The 22,287-nt window shown below is 38.3% G+C and overlaps 1 protein-coding gene and 1 long non-coding RNA gene across 2 annotated transcripts; one reads left to right on the top strand and one right to left on the bottom strand.

The window, feature by feature from the left end:
- Positions 1 to 585: 585 nt before the first annotated feature.
- On the bottom strand, positions 586 to 21,838 carry LOC118470339 (uncharacterized). The gene is made up of 3 exons (XR_004847385.2): positions 21,777 to 21,838; positions 1,585 to 1,644; positions 586 to 810 (listed from the first exon to the last, which is right to left on the bottom strand). It is a non-coding gene; the product is annotated as an uncharacterized LOC118470339 (long non-coding RNA).
- foxl1 (forkhead box L1) lies at positions 5,061 to 8,000 on the top strand. Its single transcript, XM_023271010.3, has one exon. The coding sequence runs from the start codon at positions 5,260 to 5,262 to the stop codon at positions 6,409 to 6,411; it is 1,152 nt and encodes a 383-aa protein (XP_023126778.2). The 5' UTR covers positions 5,061 to 5,259; the 3' UTR covers positions 6,412 to 8,000.
- Positions 21,839 to 22,287: the final 449 nt, after the last annotated feature.

Here is a 22,287-nt window from a genome sequence, read left to right as displayed (position 1 = left end):
ATATGAGTCTCACAGAGCTGCAGCTTTATTTTTTTAATTTAATCAGTTTATTGATTCATCAGCAGCTAAAACTGAAGCAAAGCGTCAAATATTTGATGTTTTTGAATCCGGATATGAAGATTTGATGCCTTTGTCACAAATGATGCAAAAGTGAGTAAGACAAGACATTTTTTTACTATATTTTTTAAAAAATTAAGTTAAGAAAACAATCAATTCATTAAAAAAGAAGTAAATGTTACATAAATCAATAATGAAAGTTATTAGATGCAGTTGTGATCAAGTGCTGACAGCTTTGTATAGTTTTGTTTTGAAGTTTAATTATTTTTATATATATATATATATATGTATATATATATTTGTGTGTGTGTATATATATATACACACATATATACATATACACATATATACGTATGTGTATATATATATATATATATTTTTTTTAATATATATATATATATATATATATATATATATATATATATATATATATATATATATATATATATATATATATATATATATATATATATATATATATATATATATATATATATAGTTAAAAATTGGTTTTTATTAATTTTTTGCTATTTTTTTAAGCCAATGCTGGACTGGATTTCACTGATGTAGATACAAAGTGGTAAAAATGAACAAATCTGGGTTGTAAAAAGCCACAAAACAAGAACAAAAAGAGTTAAACAACCAGAAAGAGACACAACAACACTGTCTCTAAAGCTTCACCTTTACTTTGTTTAGAAATTGCAGCAGTTCTCTGTTTGTCCAGAAGGTGTCAGTAAACACACATGCTCAGACCTGCATTAGAAATAAAATAAAGTCCATTAATGCAGAGTTTAGGAGCATAAAATGTGAAAGTAAACCTCAGTAAAGTGGCTGCATTTTGATAGAAGGATGAAGTCTGTGCATTTCTGTTTGTAACTTATTCTCTTCTGTTTTTGTCTTTTATGCAGATTCCATCAGAAACTCTTGTTGGAGACGTCTGGTTTGTTACAAAGACACACAAAATATTCACAAGGAGAAACAAAATGACCACAAACAGACACAAAGTTAGAAAAGAAACACAAAATGATCCTGAATAAACACAAAATGACCAGAACGAGAGAGAAACAAGTAAAAAGAAACACAAAGAGACACAAAATTTCTACAGACACACAAGTGACTTCAAAGAGACAAAAAGTGACCACAAAGAGACAGAAAGAGCCAAAAGTGACCACAAAGAGATCCAAAAAGACGCAAAGTGAACACAAAGAGATAGAAAGTGACCACAAAGAGACAGAAAGAGACAAAAAGTGACCACAAAAAGACACACAGTGACCACAAAGAGATAGAAAGTGACCACAAAGTGACCACAAAGAGATCCAAAAAGATGCAAAGTGGACACAAAGAGACAGGAAGAGACAGAAAGTGACACAAAGTGACCACAAAGTGACCACAAAGAGACAGAAAGAGACAGAAAGTGACACAAAGAGACAGAAAGTGACACGAAGTGACCATAAAGAGACAGAAGGAGACAAAAAGTGACCACAAAGAGATACAAAAAGACGCAAAGTCACCACAAAGTGGCCTCACCTGAGTGAAGCAGTTCTCTGTTTGTCCAGTAGGTGTCAGTAAACTCACACATGCTCAGACCTGCATTAGAAATAAAATAAAGTCCATTAATGCAGAGTTTAGGAGCATAAAATATGAAATTAAACCTCAGTAAAGTGGTTGCAGTTTGATAGAAGAATGAAGTTGATGCATTTCTGTTTGTAACTTATTCTCTTATGTTTTTGTCTTTTATGCAGTTTCCATCAGAAAATACCTGATCGTGCAGAAACTGAGACGTCTGAGATACAGTGGATGTCAGTGTAAGAATTTTAACTCATCATGTGATCATTTTAGTGAATTTTCTTTCAAAACTGAGTATTTTATGTCTTAAAACACTATTAAAAATACCACACTGTGTGCATGTATGTCTGGATCTGATCAATTTCAGTGTAAATTTTACTGAATTGAAAAGAAAAGAATGAAAAACTCAGTGAGGTTGAACTTTAAACATGCCCTCAGAGTGCAGGAAACAGTAGAAACTAGTTTTGTTAGTGGTAAAGTGTGAAATAAATCAGATGTGGGGATTTTTCTACGCATGAAGGATTTGCTGAATGCAGACCCGGAGACTGTTAGCGTTTCATCTTGTGAAGTTCAGCAACCACAAAGAGACTAAACAACAACACATCTGACTGAAAACCTCCACAAACAGCCATAAAATAACGACAGACACACACAACATGAGCAAACTAACAAAAAACATGAGCAAAATATGGAGGCAAAGAGGCACAAAACAGGCCAGAGAGAGACAGAAGTGACTAATAAGAGACACAAAATCACTGCAAACAAATACAAAATTACTGGAAAGACACACAACGTGGTTAAAAAGCAACAAAAAAGGCACAAAGAAAATTAAACTGGCAGGAGATGAATGCAAAACGACAGAGACTCAAAGCAACCTCCCAAAAAAAGGAAAATTAACAAATAGAAAAAAAAAACACAACAAAGACATAAAAGATGGCTTCAATATTAAAAATATGAAAACTATCAGACATAAAACAGGCAAAAAGAGAAACAAATGTCCACTGTAGGTGACACAATGACTGTAAACTGATGCAAAATTTAACCAAAAAGAAGCAAAACAACAACAAGAGATACAACATGATGATAAAGACACACTAACGGCCCAGAGAGACTCAAAACTACCAGAAAGAGACACAAAGCAAGCATCTGTGAGATGCAGAATGCCTGCAAATAGACCATTAATGACCAGAAAGAAGACAGAAATGAACACAATTTGATCCAAAATGCCCGGAGAGACACACAAACGGGCTACTAGTAGATGCAAAATGACCGGATAGTGACACAAAACAACCCAAAAAAGAAGCAAAAAGTTAAATCTGAAAGGAAGAATGATTGCAAATTGATCAGAAAGTGACAGAAAATACTAAAGAGAGACACACAATCAATACAGAATCCACACAAAATAACTGTAAACAACTAGAAGATGAATTAAATCGCCAGTTTAGTGAAATAAATCTCCAGTTTAGTGAAATAAATCTCCAGTTTAGTGAATTAAAACTCCAATTAGGTTCATGTTGATTCCCATTTATTGAATTTTAACTCTTCTTTGGTGACTAAATGCTGCTGAACTTTTGACTCAGCTCAGTTTTAGTTAACTTGCTGGGTCTCTATCAGCAGTTTAAGTGGGTAACAAACATCACAGCTCATCTGTCAGCTGCAGCTGCTCGTAAATAAACACATTAATATCTGTAATTAAACGTGTTTTCTGCAGACGGACAGAAAGAATTTCCTGTGAAGCTCCTGAACTCGCCTCGTTCTCGCATGTAGGTTTAGTTTAATTTGCTAATGAATCACCAGAAAAGAGCGAGTTGTGAGTTTATCCTCAGAAAGCTGCCGTCCTCTAATGTAAGCAGCAGCCAGCTGTGTGCACTTGTAAAGTTGTTATAATCCTCCTGTGACCTATAAACAGGAAAATAGTGAATATAAAGCATCATGCTCACATCTACAAATAATACACAGTCCATGTTGTCCTTGTAAGGAAATACAGTGGAGCTGCAGCTAAATGTGCTCGTTTCATTTAGTTCTCTGGTTTGATTCAAGCAGTCAGAGCTAATTGTAGCGACATGTTTCTGAACGTTAAAACTGCACATGTTCATACAGCAGAGATAGTCACAAGTTCATTTATTTAAGATCAACTTTCAACTGTTTATGTTTGTCATGGACAGACTGGAAGGGACATACTAGAAATGTAACACAAAGAGACACACAATCATCACAAATAGACACAAAGTGACCACAAAGAGACACAAAGTGACCACAAAGAGACACAAAATCATCACAAATAGACACAAAGTGGCCACAAAGAGACACAAAATCATCACAAATAGACACAAAGTGACCACAAAGAGACACAAAAAAAGGCCACAAGTAACCAGTGGCCACAAAAAGAGAGAACTTGTTACAAAGACACACAAAATATTTACAAGGAGAAACAAAATGACCACAAATAGATACAAAGTTAGAAAAGAAACACAAAATGAACAGAATGAGAGAGAAATAAGTAAAAAGAAACACAAAGAGATAAAAATGACCACACAGGGACACAAAGTGGTGACAAAGAGATGCAAAGAGACACAAAGTGACATAAAATGACCACAATGGGACACAAAGTGATGCAAAGTGACAACAAAGAGATACAAAAAGACACAAAGAGACAAAAAATGACTACAAAGAGATCAAAAAGAGACACAAAGTGACCACAATGATACAACAAATATACACAGAGATAAAATTCATACAAAGACACAAAGGAACCACAAAGAGATGCAAAGAGACAAAAAGTGACCATAAAACAACCACAAAATGACCAGAAAGCAACACAAACTTACACCCAAGGGTCACAAAACGATGACAACATTTTCTATATCAACTCTTAATACATTATTTTTACCTGATGCAATATTTAGTATTAATTTAAATACTTGACTTTGATTTTTTTACTGGAAAATTTATTTCAATACAGACAAAAATACAGGAATTATAAAATATAAAGTCATAAATCAGTTCAGACCTGCGAACTTTTCAGTGTAAACAAACACATTCAATAATAAAAGTAAGTGAATGAGTGAGTGAGAGTGCAGCAGCTGTGTGTTGTGTGTCCGCCGGGCTATTGTGCTTCTTGTTGTGTGTCTGTGCAGCAGAAGGAGTCTGGCTGAGCTGGACTGTTTTGATTGTGCAGCAGCGGACATGTTTGCTTGTTCTCTCTGTGTGAGCGTCAGCGGTGGACGTGATATTTCAAACAGCACATCACAGCGTTTATGTATTGGCTGCCCGGAAATTTTTCCAAATAAACACAGCTTGATTCGACCTGGGTGGGCAGACTTATCAAGCGACTAATTCTATAAACAGATGAGGGAATAAGACGCAGCCTGATTGGCTGAGGGCCGGAGGAGGGGAGCGCGAGGGAGTCTGAGCGCAATGAAATTTTAATTAATGTGGGTGGGCTGAGAACGGCGAACTGTGTTTATGATGGACAATTTATTTCCCAGTGCAAAGTCAACATAACACAGCAAACCTACAACAATTATTAACATTTTTCTGGGGCCCTCATGAGGCAGCGGGATCAGTCAGCGGAGGAGAGGAGCTCCGGGAGCAGCCGCAGCCTTCCCCGGGACACAGCGCAGCTTCCCCGGCGTCATGACTCTCTACCACGGCCGCCTGCCGGCTCTCGGAGTGGCATCCTCGGCTCTGAGCCTCTCCGGACCCCCGCTGATCTACCTGTACGGGGGGGACAGCGGAGGGGTGGTGCCCGCCGCCCTGAGCTTCGTGCCGGCCCGTCAGGAGCCTCCGCAGAAGCCTCCGTACAGCTACATCGCGCTCATCGCCATGGCCATCAAGAGCGCACCGGAGCAGCGCGCCACGCTCAGCGGCATCTACCAGTTCATCATGGACCGGTTCCCCTTCTACCACGACAACAAGCAGGGCTGGCAGAACTCCATCCGACACAACCTGTCCCTGAACGACTGCTTCATCAAAGTGCCCCGAGAGAAGGGCCGGCCGGGCAAAGGCAGCTACTGGACGCTGGACACCAAATGTCTGGATATGTTTGAAAACGGCAACTACCGCCGCAGGAAGAGGAAGGCGAAGAGCCAGCAGGAGGCTCTGGACTCCAAAGCCGCTGGACACAAGCGCATGAAGGGCCAGGGGCCGCCCAGGGACCCTCAGTCCTCCGGGAAACACCAGACCGGCTCCAGGATCCCAGAGGTTCCAGCTGTGGAGGATCAGGAGACTCAAGCAGACACCAAACCGGTTCTAGTGGAGTTTAACCAGCTGGAGCCGCCGCAGAATCCTCCCACACAGAGACTGAAGGTGTCCAACAACCAGGACACCGCTGGGTCCGCCGGGAGGAGACCAGAGGCCCCGCAGCCGGAGCCCTGTCCCGCCCCGAGGCTCGCTCCGCTGTGGCTGGACGCCGCGCACCTCCCCGGAGCGTCTCTCCACCGGGAGCCGGAGGAGAGACGGTCTGCGTTCACCGGCAGGGACAGAGGTCCGCTGTGCGCCGTCAGCTGCGCTGGAAACACAAACCTGGCCGCACCTGCGCAGGACAGACCGAAAGGAACCGTTCCGAGCCGGGATAAATCCAAAGCGTTCAGCATCGAGAGCATCTTGTCCAGGAGCGAAGACGAAATGCGCAGCGGCGTCCTCGGCGTGTCAGCGGAGCCTCCGAGTCCAGGGTTCAGCTCCTCCGTGGTCCTCGGGGCTCGGCAGCATCAGCTCTACCAGATCGGATTCCCGCTCTGCTCCTACCTGTCGCTCACCTGTCCGGACAAAGTGCTGCATTTTAAATGAGACGTTCGTGGATTTTACGCACCGATGCGTAAAAGTCTGTAATTAGCTTTTAATGAGACTCTGTGTTTGTTGGCTGTTTTCAGGATCTTCGTCATCTTCATCATCCACAGTTCAGACCCTGAATAAGAGCGACAGGGGGGCGTTTAAGTCCAGCTTTACGCATGCGTAATTGTCAGGTTTGTGGTTATATTCACCATGTTTTCTTTGCTCCTCAGAAGAGGTTAAACTTAGTTTTTTCATTTTTACACTGACTGTCTGCTGGTTTGTTTGTTTTTTAAAATTATCATTAACAGTCATCGTCTCTCTTGCAAATATTGGAGAATCTAAGCAGCCAGAATGAAAATTCTTTGTTTTAATCAACTTGACTTGGTAGAAAAGAGAAAAAATTAAATAAAAACTACATTTGGACTTTGGCTTATAAAAAATGCAGCTTTCATCTGAGCTTCAGTGTTTTATTCCGGTGATTTCACAGCGACTTGGAGCAACACGTGGGGCGTTTAAGTCCATCTTTACGCATGCGTAAATGTCAGGTTTGTGCTTATATTCACCACTTTTTCTTTACTCCTCACAGCAGGTTAAACTGGGAGTTTTTTTTTCATTATGACCTTGCTTTTCTGCTGTCTTTTTTTCTTACTTCAGATCAGTTTAAAGTTTGCAGTAATGTCCCTCCTGAAAATATTATTGCATCTAAGTCGCCAAACTCAAAACTATCGATAAACTCTGTATTAATCCACATGATTTGCCAGAAAAAAAAACCCAAATTGTCCAGAAAAAACTTCATGTGGACTTTTGGTGGGAAAAATGCAGGTTCCATCCTGAGCACCAGGATGTTTTATTCCAGTGATTTAAGAGTGAGACGAATACCAAGAGGAGCGTTTACATCCATCTTTACGCATGCGTAATTGTTAGGTTTGTTGTTATATTCACCATTTGTCATCCTTTGCTCCACAAAACAGATTAAACCGATTTTATTTTTTACTCTGGCTGTCTGCTGATATTTTTTTTATTTACTTCAGTGATTTGATCACATTCATGCTTGTAGTGACGTCTGTCCTGCAAATGTTGTCGTATCCAGGCAGACAAACGAAAAACTGTAAACTCTCTGTCATGATTCACTTAATTCGCCTGAAAAAAATGTCATTCTCCGGAGGAAACTACATTTGGACTTTAGCCTCAAATAAAGTAAAAATCTGGTTTCATTCTGAGCAGGAGTGTTTTATTCCAGTGATTTCACAGAGATTAAGTGCGACAAAGGGGCGTTTACATCCATCTTTACGCATGCGTAATTGTTAGGTTTGTTGTTATATTCACCATTTGTCATCCTTTGCTCCACAAAACAGATTAAACCGATTTTATTTTTTACTCTGGCTGTCTGCTGATATTTTTTTTATTTACTTCAGTGATTTGATCACATTCATGCTTGTAGTGACGTCTGTCCTGCAAATGTTGTCGTATCCAGGCAGACAAACGAAAAACTGTAAACTCTCTGTCATGATTCACTTAATTCGCCTGAAAAAAATGTCATTCTCCGGAGGAAACTACATTTGGACTTTAGCCTCAAATAAAGTAAAAATCTGGTTTCATTCTGAGCAGGAGTGTTTTATTCCAGTGATTTCACAGAGATTAAGTGCGACAAAGGGGCGTTTAAATCCATCTTTACGCATGCGTAATTGTCAGGTTTGTTGTTATAGTCACAATTTTTTATACTTTGCTCTGCAAAACTGCTTGAATCCTGATTCTTATTTTTTACACTGCCTCTTTTCTTACTTGTTTTAACTTACTTCGGTGATTTGATCACATTCATGCCTGCAGTAACGTCTGTCCTGCAAATGTTGCTGTATCCAAGAAGACAAAGAAACTCTGACAAACTCTTTGTCATGATTCACTTAATTCGCCTGGGGAAAAATGTGGTGAGTCAACTGAAGAAACTTCATTTGGATTTTTGCTGCAAATAAAATAAAAATCTGGTTTCATTGTGAGCAGAAATGTTTTATTTCAGTGATTTCGCAGCGATTAATTGCGACAAAAGGGTGTTTAAATCCATCTTTACGCATGCGTAATTGTCAGGTTTGTGGTTATAATCACCATTTGTTTATGCTTTGCTCCGCAAAGCAGGTTAAACCTCAATTTTTAATTATTTTATTTTTTTTACAATGATTGTCTGCTCACTTGTTTTTTTTATTATTTACTTCAGTGATTTGATCACATCCATGCCTGCAGTAACGTCTGTCCTGCAAATGTTGCTGTATCCGAACAGGAACAACAAACAAAAAATTCTGTAAACTCTCTGTAATGATCCACTTAATTCTCCTGGAAAAAATGTGGTAGTTCTCCAGAGAATAGTTCATTTGGACTTTTGCTGCTGCTGCTGCTGCAAAAAAGAAAACTCTGGTTTCATTCTGAGAAGGAGTGTTTTATTCCAGTGGTTTCACAGTGATTAGGTGCGACAAAGGGGCGTTTAAATCCATCTTTACGCATGCGTAATTGTCAGGTTTGTGGTCATCACCTTTTATTTTTTTTCTCCTCAAAATAGGTTAAACCTCGTTTTTTTTTTTTTTTTTTTTTTTTTACAATGACTGTCTGCTGACTTATTTTTCTTTTATTTACTGTCCTGCAAATGTTGCGGTATCTAAGCAGCCAAACGAAGAAACTGACAAACTCTCTGTACTGATCCACTTAATTCGCCTGAAAAAAGAGGTCGATTCTCCTGAGGACACTGCATTTGGACTTTTGCTGCAAATAAAAAAAAGACCTGGTTCCATGCTGAGCACCAAAACGCTTTGTTCCAGTGATTTCACAGTGACTACGACCCGCAAATGGGACGTTTGAGTTGATCTTTACGCATGCGTAATTGTCAGGTTTGTGGTTATATTCGCTCTAAAAACTCTACGGCTGCACATATTAATGCTTGTCACTGCCATGTGAATATCTAGGAAAAGTTTACATATACAGACTCTCTTGCTTTATTCATGATGGGATTAAATGGAGAGCCTTGAATGTCATGACTGAGTCTGCAGACGCCAAAAAAATGTAACTTTAGTGCTCATTAATGTAACCAGAATCTGCTCTATGTTCCAGTCTGCTCTGGATCTGAATTCATCAGTTTTACTGCAAAATAAAGTTTAGTTTGGTAACTAAATGTCATCGTGATTTATTTAAATCTGAGTCAAAACCATAAATAGAAGCTGCTGGAGGCTCATGTGGCTCCAGATTATCGTGTGTTTGGTTTTAGGTTCATTTGAGATATAAATCTAGACCATAATAATCTTCAGGGAGGATCAGCTGCTCAGTTTTCCTGTCAGGAATAAGAGTTAATAAAAAAGAATATTTATCCAAGTGATTTGAAACAGACTGAAAAGAAAGATGGAATCCAGGACATTCAGATTAGTTTTCTCAACACCAACAGGTTTATATCAAGAGTTTTTAGAAATTTAAATATCAGCAAACTTGATGACTATTGATAACTTAATTAATTATTGATGCCTTCTGGTGCATCATTGTGATCTTAAATGTTTTTCTGATCCTCAAACAGCAGCAGCCACATTCTGAAATTTAATGAAACGCAGGTTGCAGAACAAAAAATTACAGATTTAAACCCTTTAAGTTGCACATATTAGTCTTGATGAGTTTTGTTGACAAACTAATGTTGTATAAACTTAATATCATGTGTAACTTCAATTTAAATTTCTGTTCTAGTTGATTTAAAACTAAATTCAAATTGTGATAACTTGATTAAGTTGACTTGGTAACATAACTTTTGTTAACTATGAGCTCAAAGAGACAAACAATGGCCAAAATAAGATGCAAAACCATCACAAATAGAAGCAAAACTGCTGACACTAGCCACAAAATGACCCCAAAGACGTGGAAAATCACCAAAATTTCACGTAAAACAGCCATAAACAGACAAAATATGACTACAAAGACATGGAAGACAACTAAAAATATCGCAAATACACAAACAATGGTCAAAACGAGTAGCAAAACAATCATAAATAAAAGCAAAACTACCACAATTAGCCACAAAACAACCACAGAAAGACACAAAATGACCAAAATGAGACATGCAACAATCACAAATGAAAATGACCAAAACTACAGCAAAGAAATGGAAAATTACCTAAATTTAATGCAAAACAGTCATAAAGACACAAAATACGACAACAAAGAGATGCAAGACAACTAAAACACCACAAAGAGACAAAAAATCACCAAAATCAGCTGCAAAATAATCACAAATAGAAGCAAAACTACTGAAATTAGCCACAAAATGACCCCAAAGAGAAGCAAGTCGACTAAAAACACCACAAAGAAACAAAGACGACCAAATTAAAATACAAAACAATCCCAAATTGAAGCAAAACTACAAAACTGAGTCACAAAGCGACCAAAATAAGCTGCAAAACAATCACAAATAGAAATAAAATGACAGCAAAGACATGGAAAATTAATCAAACTGAGTTCAAAACTTAAACTCCACTCGACCACCTGCTTAACATTTCAGCAGCTTAATCTTTTTAAATTGCCAGATTATGAACTTCTGTTCATATTTTTGATAATTATAAACATAACACTTCAAATAAAAATCAAATAAATAATGTGTAAATAGCAGCTGGAACCACATTTAAATGAGTAATAAACTTAAAAATTCACGTTTTTGCTGCCAGGAATTCATTAATTAACATGTTTAGATTGAAGGAAAACTAATTCCTTTAACTGGTCTAGTTTACTGGTTGAATATAATGATTTAAAAGAGTGATTATTTATTTTATAACAATAAAAAAATATAAAAAATCATAATATTCAGCTGTATATATTCATACACAACTTTATTAATGAGCTCATTTATGGGTTAAACTGTGTTTTTGTGTTTTTACAGTGAATCTCTGCTGAGAGTTTTATTATTTATTTCAATAATTTGATGATTTATGTGTTTTCAGTAAAGTCTCTCCTGCTAATATTAGCACATTTAAACACATTTAAACTGAAAACTGAATAAAACTCCCTGTAATGATCCACTAGATATAAAAATATGGAGATTCTGAAGAGGAAAGTTCATTTTAACCCTCATGTCGTCCTGCGGGTCAAAATTGACCCAGTTTAAAGATTGAAAATGTGGAAAAAAATAAAAATTTCACAGTGAAACTTCTGATGTCCACATTTTCAGCATTTTGGGGAAATTTTTCAACAGTTTTTGGTGGAAAAAAGAAATGTTATAAATGTTTCTTAAGAACATTCACAAAAAAAACTACTAATTTTGGTTGATTTTTATGTGAATGTTCTTAAAGAAAATACTAGAAGTTTTACTGATATATATGGAATCACTTTAGATATTTTTAGGATTTTTACTCATTTTTGGAAAATATTTACAAGAATTTTCTCTCCAAGTTTGGGGGATTTTTTAAAATAAAACTTTTAAGGGAAATTTAAGGAATTATTGGAATTTTCTTCCTGAAGGTTTTGCAAATTTTCAGAAATTAGTGGAACTTTTTGCAGAATTTTTGTATTTTTTTCAGACGAGGAAACGAGGACAACAGGAGGGTTAAAGTCCAGTATTTTAGCTTTTATTCCTCTGATTCACTGAAACTCATCTGGATCCTGCAGCTGTTTGATTAAATCTGTCATCAGCTGTAATTAGAGCTTTTTTCTGTAGATTTAAAGATTCTCTGCCCTCATCTGTCCTCATCTGTCCACATCTGTCCACGTCTGTCCACGTCTGTCCACGTCTGTCCTCGTCTGTCCTCGTCTGTCCACGTCTGTCCTCGTCTGTCCACGTCTGTCCTCGTCTGTCCTCGTCTGTCCTCGTCTGTCCACGTCTGTCCTCGTCTGTCCTCGTCTGTCCACGTCTGTCCTCGTCTGTCCTCGTCTGTCCACGTCTGTCCTCGTCTGTCCACGTCTGTCCTCGTCTGTCCTCGTCTGTCCTCGTCTGTCCACGTCTGTCCTCGTCTGTCCACGTCTGTCCACGTCTGTCCTCGTCTGTCCTCGTCTGTCCACGTCTGTCCTCGTCTGTCCTCGTCTGTCCACGTCTGTCCACGTCTGTCCTCGTCTGTCCTCGTCTGTCCACGTCTGTCCTCGTCTGTCCTCGTCTGTCCACGTCTGTCCACGTCTGTCCTCGTCTGTCCTCGTCTGTCCTCGTCTGTCCACGTCTGTCCTCGTCTGTCCTCGTCTGTCCACGTCTGTCCTCGTCTGTCCTCGTCTGTCCACGTCTGTCCTCGTCTGTCCTCGTCTGTCCTCGTCTGTCCTCGTCTGTCCTCATCTGTCCTCGTCTGTCCTCGTCTGTCTTCGTCTGTCCTCGTCTGTCCACATCTGTCTTCGTCTGTCCGTCTGTTTCAAAGCTTCTTTCGGTCTCGTTTCCTCCAGCTGCTACAGAAAATCAACACAACAACCACAAACCAGCGGCGTTTGAGTTCAGCTGCAGATGTTTTCTGTTTCTTCTGGAACTCTTCCTGCCTCTTTTATCTCCGTTAAAGATGATTTACATCTGATCAGATTGGTTTTGTGCTTCAGTTGTGTAGTTTTGCTTCAGTTTGTGATTACTTTTCGGGTCATTTCGGGTCTTGTTTGTCTCTTTGTAGTAATATTTTGTCTGTTTATGGCTGTCCTGCATTAAATGTTGGTGATTTTCCATTTCTTTGCTGTTGTTTTGGTAGTTTTATTTCCATTTGTGATCTTATTGTGGCAGTTTTGTGTCTTTTTGTGGTCATTTTGTGACCCAGTTTCATAGTTCTAGCTTCTATTTCTGATTGTTTTGGAGCTTTTTGTCTCCGTGGTATTTTTAGTTGTCTTGCATCTCTTTGTAGTCATGTTTTGTCTGTTTATGGTTGTGTTGCATGATGATTTTGATAATTTTCCACGTCTTTACTGTCATTTTGGTCATTTTATTTAGTTGTGATTGTTGCACGTCTTATTTTGGTCAGTTTTTGTATCTTTGAGGCTGTTTTGCATCAAATTTCTGCCATGTTTTGTCTCTTTGTGGCTGTTTTGGATCACAGTTGAGTAATTTAGTCTTTTTGTTGCTGTTTTGCATCTTATTTTGATCATTTGTCTGTTTCTTTGCAGCTGATTTGCATCCAATTTTAGTCATTTTCTGTTTCTTTGGGGTTGTTTTGTTACATATTTAGGTCATTTTTTGTCACTTTGAGGCCATTTTTGTTGCCTTGGGGTCATTTTTGTTTTATTGTTGACATTTTAGCTGTCATACATGTTTTTGTTGTTATTTTAGTTTTCTAACATCACTTTGTGGTGGTATTTAGTTTGTATGTTACGCATCTCATTTTCATCTCATTTTGCATTTTATCCATTAATTGTTATTAATTGTGTTGAAATATAACAGTTTCATCCATTGAATAAAAAGAAAGTATTTGGGAAATTATCGAAAATTTGTATTTTAAGAGTTGCTTTATGCAAAAAAGAATTAAATTTTAAAAAATAATTTTAAAAAAGAAGAAAAAATGCATTTTATTGTGATTAAGTTACAGGTTTTTAATATATTACTATTTGGAATAACCCATTTAAAGTTAAAAAGGCTATTTTTTATTAACATATTTTCATGTATTTGAAAACTATGGACAAATCTGTAAAATAAAAAGGAAAAAAATCCCTAAAAATCAACAACATGTTTTCATTTGGTGTCGTTTGTGACTCATGGTTAAAATGAAGCCAAACATGTGGAGTTTAGAGGACTGAAAGTGTGTTTCTGTGAATGTTTCTGTGAATGTTTCTGTGAATGTTTCTGTGAATGTTTCTGTGAATGTTTCTGTGAATGTGTGGCCGACGTGTTTAAACACCAGCACAGAGCCAGCGAGGCTTTATTTTAGACTTTTAACGAAGCCGAACGTCTCTGAGAGCAGCGACACCTGCATGAGATCAGCTGACAGCAGCGTCTAAATATAGAAAAACTCAACTGCTCTCTGCAAATCAGGAATGTTTGTTTGAAATAAATAAACTAGCCCACGTTAGAGCGCAGGAACTCGCCTTCACAAGCATTTCCTGTGTATAGGATTCTTTCAGTGAGACGTGTAAATAAAACCGGATGGAAAACCTCAGAGGAGAAGGTTTAACTCTTTGAATCTGAACAGTTTTATGGTGAATTGTGCTGCTGTGTTTGAACAGTAAGAGATCCTCCTGAGAAGCAGCTGAGGCTGAATGAATCGTCTCCTCGGCTGTTTGGACAGAAAACAAACGCAACAACCAACAGCAGCAGAAGCAGCAGGAAGCAGCGTTTAAAGTCACATTTTACTCATTTTTGGTCACTTTTTTGGCAGTTTTCCGTTCAAAATTACCCATTTTATCTCTTTATGGTTGTTTTAGATCCGTTTTTAGTAGTTTTATGTCACTTTTTGCATGTTTTACATCTCACAATATTTATTTTATATCTCTTTGAAGCTGTTTTGCATCAAATTTCTGCCATTTTTCTTGTCTCCTTGTGGCTGTTTTTGATCACAATTAAGCCATTTTGTCTTTTTGATGCTGTCTGGCATCCAATTTTAATCATTTTTTGTCTCTGTGGCTGTTTTGCATCAAATTTCTGCCATTTTCTGTTTCTTTGTGGGTGTTTTGCATCTTATTTTAGCCATTTTTGTTTCTTTTTGCATCTTTTGCATCCAATTTTAATCATTTTATGTCTCTTTGTGGCTGTTTTATAGCTGATTTGCGTCCCATTTTAGTCTTTTTTTTAATCCCTCCCTTTATTGGCTGCTTCCTGTCAAAATATACTAATTTTATGTGTCGCTGTGGCTGTTATGGATTATATTTTAGTCATTTTATGTCTATTTTTGCATGTTTTGCATCCCACAGTAATCATTTTATTATTTTTTTTGTCTCTGTGGATATTTTGTGACATTGGTTTTCTTTTTCAGGATTATTTTGTGACTAATTTGGTTGTTTTTTTTTGTCTCTATTTTTTCAGTTTTATGTTATTTTGTCGTTTTACGTAATTTTTATGGTCATTTTTATGGTAATTTTTAGTCTCTGTGGTAGTTTTGCATTACTTTATGTGTATTTGTTGTCATTTTGTGGTAATTTTGTGTCATTTTGCGGTGGTTTTATGCTATTTTATTCCCATTTTGCATCTTTTTTTCATTTTGCATAAAAATTAGGTCTGTTCAGTTATTTTAAGATTGAGCTTATAAATGACATCATGTTTCTTATCCTTGGGTGATTTTAAGGACAAATAATCTTATTTTTAATGTTTTTGGTTGAATTCCTTTAAACTTACTAAAAAAAAAATAGCCTTGAATTTAGAACACAATTCTTTTGTTGCTGCATTTTTATGCAACTTTTAATTAGATAAATAATTTCTGTTGACCTTCTAGGCAGATTATTTAGCTTAAATTAGAAAATTTCACTGGTTAATTGAATGAAGAGTTTGTGGCAAAACTGCAAATAAAATCCCAGAAAAACTGCACCAATCATGAATAAAGACATAATTAAATCCTATGGACCTGAAATAAAGGGTGTTAAATCTTCCTGTGAGCTCATAGATTCCAAATAAACGAGGGGCAGTGAAGGCACCATCATAAAGAGCCTCTGAGTGTTTAGATCTTCAGATGTAAAAGCTTCCATCGGCTGAATCACGGCTCTGATCTGCTGGAGGCATCAGTCACAGGAACAGACGAGTATTTATACGAAAACGCTGCAGATGATTATTAGAGTTTATTCTGCAGAGCAGCTGAGACGACGTCCAGGGAGAACCCAGAGAGAACCCAGAGAGAACCCAGAGAGAACCCAGGGAGAACCCAGGGAGAACCCAGAGAGAACCCAGAGAGAACCCAGGGAGAACCCAGAGAAACCCAGAGAGAACCCAGAGAGAACCCAGAGAGAACCCAGGGAGAACCCAGGGAGAACCCAGAGAAACCCAGAGAGAACCCAGAGAGAACCCAGGGAGAACCCAGAGAGAACCCAGGGAGAACCCAGAGAGAACCCAGGGAGAACCCAGAGAAACCCAGGGAGAACCCAGAGAGAACCCAGGGAGAACCCCAAGAAACCCAAAGAGAACCCAGGGAGAACCCAGAGAGAACCCAGAGAAACCCAGAGAGAACCCAGGGAGAACCCAGGGAGAACCCAGAGAGAACCCAGGGAGAACCCAGAGAAACCCAGGGAGAACCCAGGGAGAACCCAGAGAGAACCCAGAGAGAATCCAGGGAGAACCCAGAGAGAACCATGGAGAACCCAGGAAGAACCCAGAGAGAACCCAGAGAAACCCAGAGAGAACCCAGGGAGAACCCAGAGAGAACCATGGAGAACCCAGGAAGAACCCAGAGAGAACCCAGAGAAACCCAGAGAGAACCCAGGGAGAACCCAGAGAGAACCATGGAGAACCCAGGAAGAACCCAGAGAGAACCCAGAGAAACCCAGAGAAACCCAGGGAGAACCCAGAGAGAACCCAGAGAGAACCCAGGGAGAACCCACAAACCTTCAAAACCCACATTTACACAAACTAACTAAAATCTAAACGTCTTGCAGTTTATTGTTTGATTTTAATGACATTATAGCGGTAAAAGTTGTGAAATGCATCTCAGTGAACGTTTTACTTTCAGAGGAATATAAAACAGCGTTTCTGGGAACCTTCCTTTATTTTCCAGCTTTACCTCATGTTTGGTAATAACTGAATTTTCCTAAAACCTGACGGAGATAAATCCTGGTTTACTCAGCAGATAAAACATGAAGCTGCAACGTTTTAATAACTTCTTTTACGGCTCCGATCACTTTTACAGCATCCATTTTATGAAGTTTTCTGTTGACACGTTGTTATATAATCATGACTCTTCCATAAAGTCGTATTTACCTGCTGGGTGGATGATTATTAACTGTGACCTTCATCAGAAGGCTGACCTCAGATCAGCTGTTTGGTTTAAATTACATTAATCTACTAAAAACAACCAGAGCTTTATAGTTAGAATGGATGGATTTTAACCCAAAACATGATTTTTTCCTAAATTTAATTAAGCAGGAAGTATTTTTGGAACTTAAACAAAAGAAAACCGTGACTGAAAACACCACGAAATGTAAAAACACTGTGAACTAAGTGAGTCTTTTGTGTCATTTTTAATCCTTATTAGTCTCTATAGTAGTTTTGTCATTATCTTGCATCTTTTTATGGAAGTTTTTTTGTCTTTTCATTATGGTTTTGCATCACTTTGTGGTCATTTTTAGTCTGTAGTAATTTTGCATCTTTTTGTGGTAGCTTGGTGTCATTTAGTTGTTGTTTTGTGTCACTTTTTGATCTTTTTTGGTCTCTGTTGTAGTTTTACATTGTTTTGCTGGTGTGTTGCATCTTTTGTGGTCATTTTGTGGGTTTGTTTGGTCATTATACATCAGAAAAACAAGAACCTCCCCATGAAAGCCTGACTAGAACTTTCTCAGACCGTCTGTAGAACCAAACTTCTCTCTGGGTGTTCGGAACGTGGAGCCTCTGTGTGGGCGTCTTTGGAGGATAAAGGTGGATTAAGTCAGAGCGTTTGGAGCCGACTTTAAATATTGTGACTCAGACGGCGCCGACAGTCCGTGTAGTCGCACACAGAGAAAGATGGCCGCCGCTCTCGGTCTCCGTTTCATGTGCAATCAGGTCGCTGCTCGGCGCTAAATCACCGCGTTGGGTTCAAAAGGCTGCTAATCCGAGTGTTTATTATATTTTTTCACTCTCTACATAAACCGGCTACACTTGTCCAAATACACACTCAGCACGGCGGTGAGGGCGGAGCCTGATGAAGATGGATGGACTGGCTTCAGGACGCATTAGCTGCTAATCAAGTCAGGTTTCCTGGCACTGAGCGAAATACATCATTATGTGGAGCAGAAACACGCTGACGCTGTTTACAACATTCACATGTGGACGAATAAAAGGTACAGAAACGATGGAGTTAAATACAGTAAGACGACTGGAAGAAATCTGAGCTGTTTGCTTAGACCAGAGAGACACAAAAGGACTACAAAGACCCACAAAATGACTGCAAAGACCCACAAAATGACTGCAAACAGACACAAAATAACCACAAAAAGACAAAAAAGTCCACAAATAGAAACAGAATTACTGTGAAGAAACACAAAAACAACTACAAAAAGACACCAACGAAACACAGACAAAAAATGATAAAGACTCACAGCTTGATCATAAACAGACACAAAACAACCACAACAACAAACAGAACAGCCACAAAGACACAAAAATGACCAGAGAGACACAAAATAAGTACAAAGAAACACAAAATGACAACAAACAGACACAAAACAACTATCAAACCACACAAAAGTAAACAGAGAGAACACAAAATTATAACAAAGAAACCAAGACTGACAACAAAGACACAAAAGCTGACCACAAGCAGACATTAAATAACAATTATGCACAAAACAATGACAAAGAGAAACCAAAAGACCATAAACAGACACAAAAGGATCACAAAGAAGCAAAATGACACACAAGGGACACAAAGGGACATACAAAAGAACCACAAAAACGCAAAATGTCCATAAGCAGAGACAATGTGACCAAAATAAGACACAACAAAACTAGAAACAGACACAAAACAACCACAAAGAGAAAAAATGGCTACAAAGACTCACAAAATGACAAAAGACACAAAACAGCGACAAAGAGATACAAAAATGACCAGACACATATAAGAAACACACAGCAACTACAAAGACACACAGCATGACAACAAACGGAAACAAAACAACCAGAAAGATATAAACTCATCTAAAAGGGACATTAAATGACAACAAAGACATACAACCCCTCCCCCCGCACACACACACACACACACACACACACACACACACACACACACACACACACACACACACACACACACACACACACACACAAAGAAATGCAAAATAACAACAAACACACACAAATCAGACTACAAAATGACACAAAACAACTAGAAAGAGACACAAAATGACAACAAAGTCACAAAAACAACTAGAAAGAGACACAAAACAACTGCAAAGAAGCAAAATAATGTTCAAGCAACACAAAGTGACATACAAAAGAACCACAGAGACACATAATGTCCATAAACACAGACAAAATGACCAAAATAAGACACAACAAAGACACAAAAAACAACTAGAAATACACACAAAACAACCACAAAGAGAAAAAAATGGCCACAAACATTCACAAAATGACAACAGAAACAAAAAATGACCAGAGAGACACAAAATGACAACATGCACGTACAAAACGTTTACATAAAGACACAAAATGTCAACAAAGAGACACAAAATGCTCATTAACAGACACAAAATGACACCAAAAATGCAAACTCACCCAAAAAGTGAAATAAAATGACAACAAAGACACATAAAAAACTACAAAGAATTACAAAATGACAACAAACACACAAAACAAACTACAAAATGACACAAAACACAACACAAAACGACACAAAATAGACATAAAATGACACAAAATGACAAACATGCACAAAAAACAGAAACAAAATGACCACAAAAAGACACAAAAAGCCCATAAACTTCGTGTTGTCATACACAAAATGACAACAAAGTGACACAAAACAACTATAAAGAGACACAAAATGATGCCAAAGAGGAAAAAAATGGCCTCAAAGACATAAAATGACCAAAAATAAACACAATTTGATGGCAAAAAGTGACTAAACAGCCACAAACAGATACAAAAAAATGACCACAGAGACACAAAACAACCACAAAAATGCAGAACCTCAACAAACGATTCGCCGACGCTCACAATAAGGACGGTTATTTAATTCTAAGACCTCCAGCTCTGAGCTTCTGAAACCACCAACGTGTTTAAGATATTCTATTTTTCTAACTCTCCTCCTGCTGGACGTCGTGCCCAAACACTGAGATTATTTCTGGGTTTATTTAGCGGCGCTGAACACACAGAAACAAATATTTATTTTATGTCGAACATGAGTTTGCTGCTGTCAGATCCTGGAGACCAAACGCTTCCCATCCGGCTCACGCTGGCGTCACCAGACCCCTCAACATCTCTGCAGCTTCGCTTTCAGCAACTCTAAATAAACACCCACGTGTGTGTGTGTGTGTGTGTGTGTGTGTGTGTGTGTGTGTGTGTGTGTGTGTGTGTGTGTGTGTGTGTGTGTGTACGCTGGCAGCAGGATTGTACACAGCAGCAGGATTACCACCCTCAGACTGGGACCACCCTGACTTCAACACTTAATCCTGAAGAAGGAAGTGGAGCTGCATCTCACACACGCACACGCACGCACACACACACACACGCACGCACACACACACACACACACATATATATATTCAAACACATATCTGAGTATTTACACCAAAACACAGCAGCTCACATTTATGCTGCACAGCTGACTGTGTTTTTTCCAGGATGTCAGTGAACGCATCACAGTTGTGCATGCAGATGTGCAAACATGTGAGTGGACTATTGGTTACTATTGGTTATTGATGATGGATGCATTGGAAAATGACAACAAAGACACACATAAAGACTACAAAGAGACATAAAATGACTATAAATACACAAAATAAACACAAAGAGACACAAAATGATGACAAACAGGCACAAAATATCTGGATAGCAACACAAAATGACGACAAAGACATAAAATGACTACAAATACACAAAATAAACACAAAAAAACACAAAATGACGACAAACAGGCACAAAACATCTGGAGAGCAACACAAAATGACCACAATGAGAAGGAAAACAAATAGAAAGAGAGACAAAATAATCACAAAGAGACACAAAACGACTACAAAGAAACACAAAATGACCACAACTACACAAAATAAACACAAAGAGACACTAAATGACAAAAAACAGGCACAAAACATCTGGATAGCAACACAAAATGACTACAAATGTACAAAATAAACACAAAGAGACACTAAATGACGACGAGAAGGAAAATAAACAAAAAGAGACACAAAATTAACACAAAAAACATCCGACGACTACAACAAGATGCATAATTACAGACACATAACTCCTACTAAGCAACAAAAAATGACCACAAAGAGACGAATAAGAGACACAGAAACAATCAAAAACAAAAACAACAGAAACAAAGAAAAAGTGTTTCCACTGCAGGAACTTTTATTCTGTTTTAGGGCAGTAAAGGAGAGAATCCAGAGTAAATATTTCTGATCAGCTCGATGGTGATAAATTAAACTTTATTCATCTGTTCTCTGTTTGTCCTCATCTCCATCAACAGCTTTAAATTCTCCACATAAACACAATAAACCTGCATCGTTGTGTTTCCTACACAGAACTGAGCTTCATCCTGGAACTACGATTTGTTGGATGATGTTCATTTTGTTGTTGACTATCATAGAATAACGTTATTTCTTTTACCGACAAATCAAAGAAAAGATGGTTTTACCTTAGCTGACATGTTTCAGCTGCATCTGCAGTCTTCTTCATAGCGTCATCTGACGTGTGCTGACGTGTCTTTTTTTATCAGGTGACCAGTCTGACAGATCTGTCAGAATCTGTCAGATAGGCCACGCCCCCCGCCGTCCGGTGGTCTCTGGAGGATGGAGTCCCAGGTATTAGAGGGTGTAGGTCCCCTCGTCCCGGTTCATGGAGCAGCTCACCCGCTTCCTGATCTCGATGGCCTCCTTGATCCAACGTTTCCTACAATTATCCTACGATTTGTTCTTTAAACTCTGGAACTCCTACAACTAGTTCTGGAGGTTCTCTTCCTGAAGTTCCCTTAAAGTTTGTTTGTGGTTTTATAGGAGATCCTGCGGTAGAAATACTGCTTTAGTTCACTTCTGAGCAGAAAACACCTGGATATATGAATCAACAGTAAGAAAACCAGGAATCCAGCTGTGAGTTGTTGTAAAATAGACGCCTCCAGCTACAAGTTTGTCAGATTTATTTATTCACCA

The sequence above is a fragment of the Amphiprion ocellaris genome, chromosome 3 (genome assembly GCF_022539595.1).
Source record: "Amphiprion ocellaris isolate individual 3 ecotype Okinawa chromosome 3, ASM2253959v1, whole genome shotgun sequence".
Taxonomy (NCBI): domain Eukaryota; kingdom Metazoa; phylum Chordata; class Actinopteri; family Pomacentridae; genus Amphiprion; species Amphiprion ocellaris.
The sequence above is the reverse complement of the archived record's forward strand: the minus strand, read 5'-3'. Positions and strand labels throughout refer to the sequence as shown.

What these genes read in the sequence shown, in the direction of transcription:
- foxl1 (XM_023271010.3), top strand. Translation starts at nt 5,260, where the DNA reads ATGACTCTCTACCACGGCCGCCTGCCGGCTCTCGGAGTGGCATCCTCG.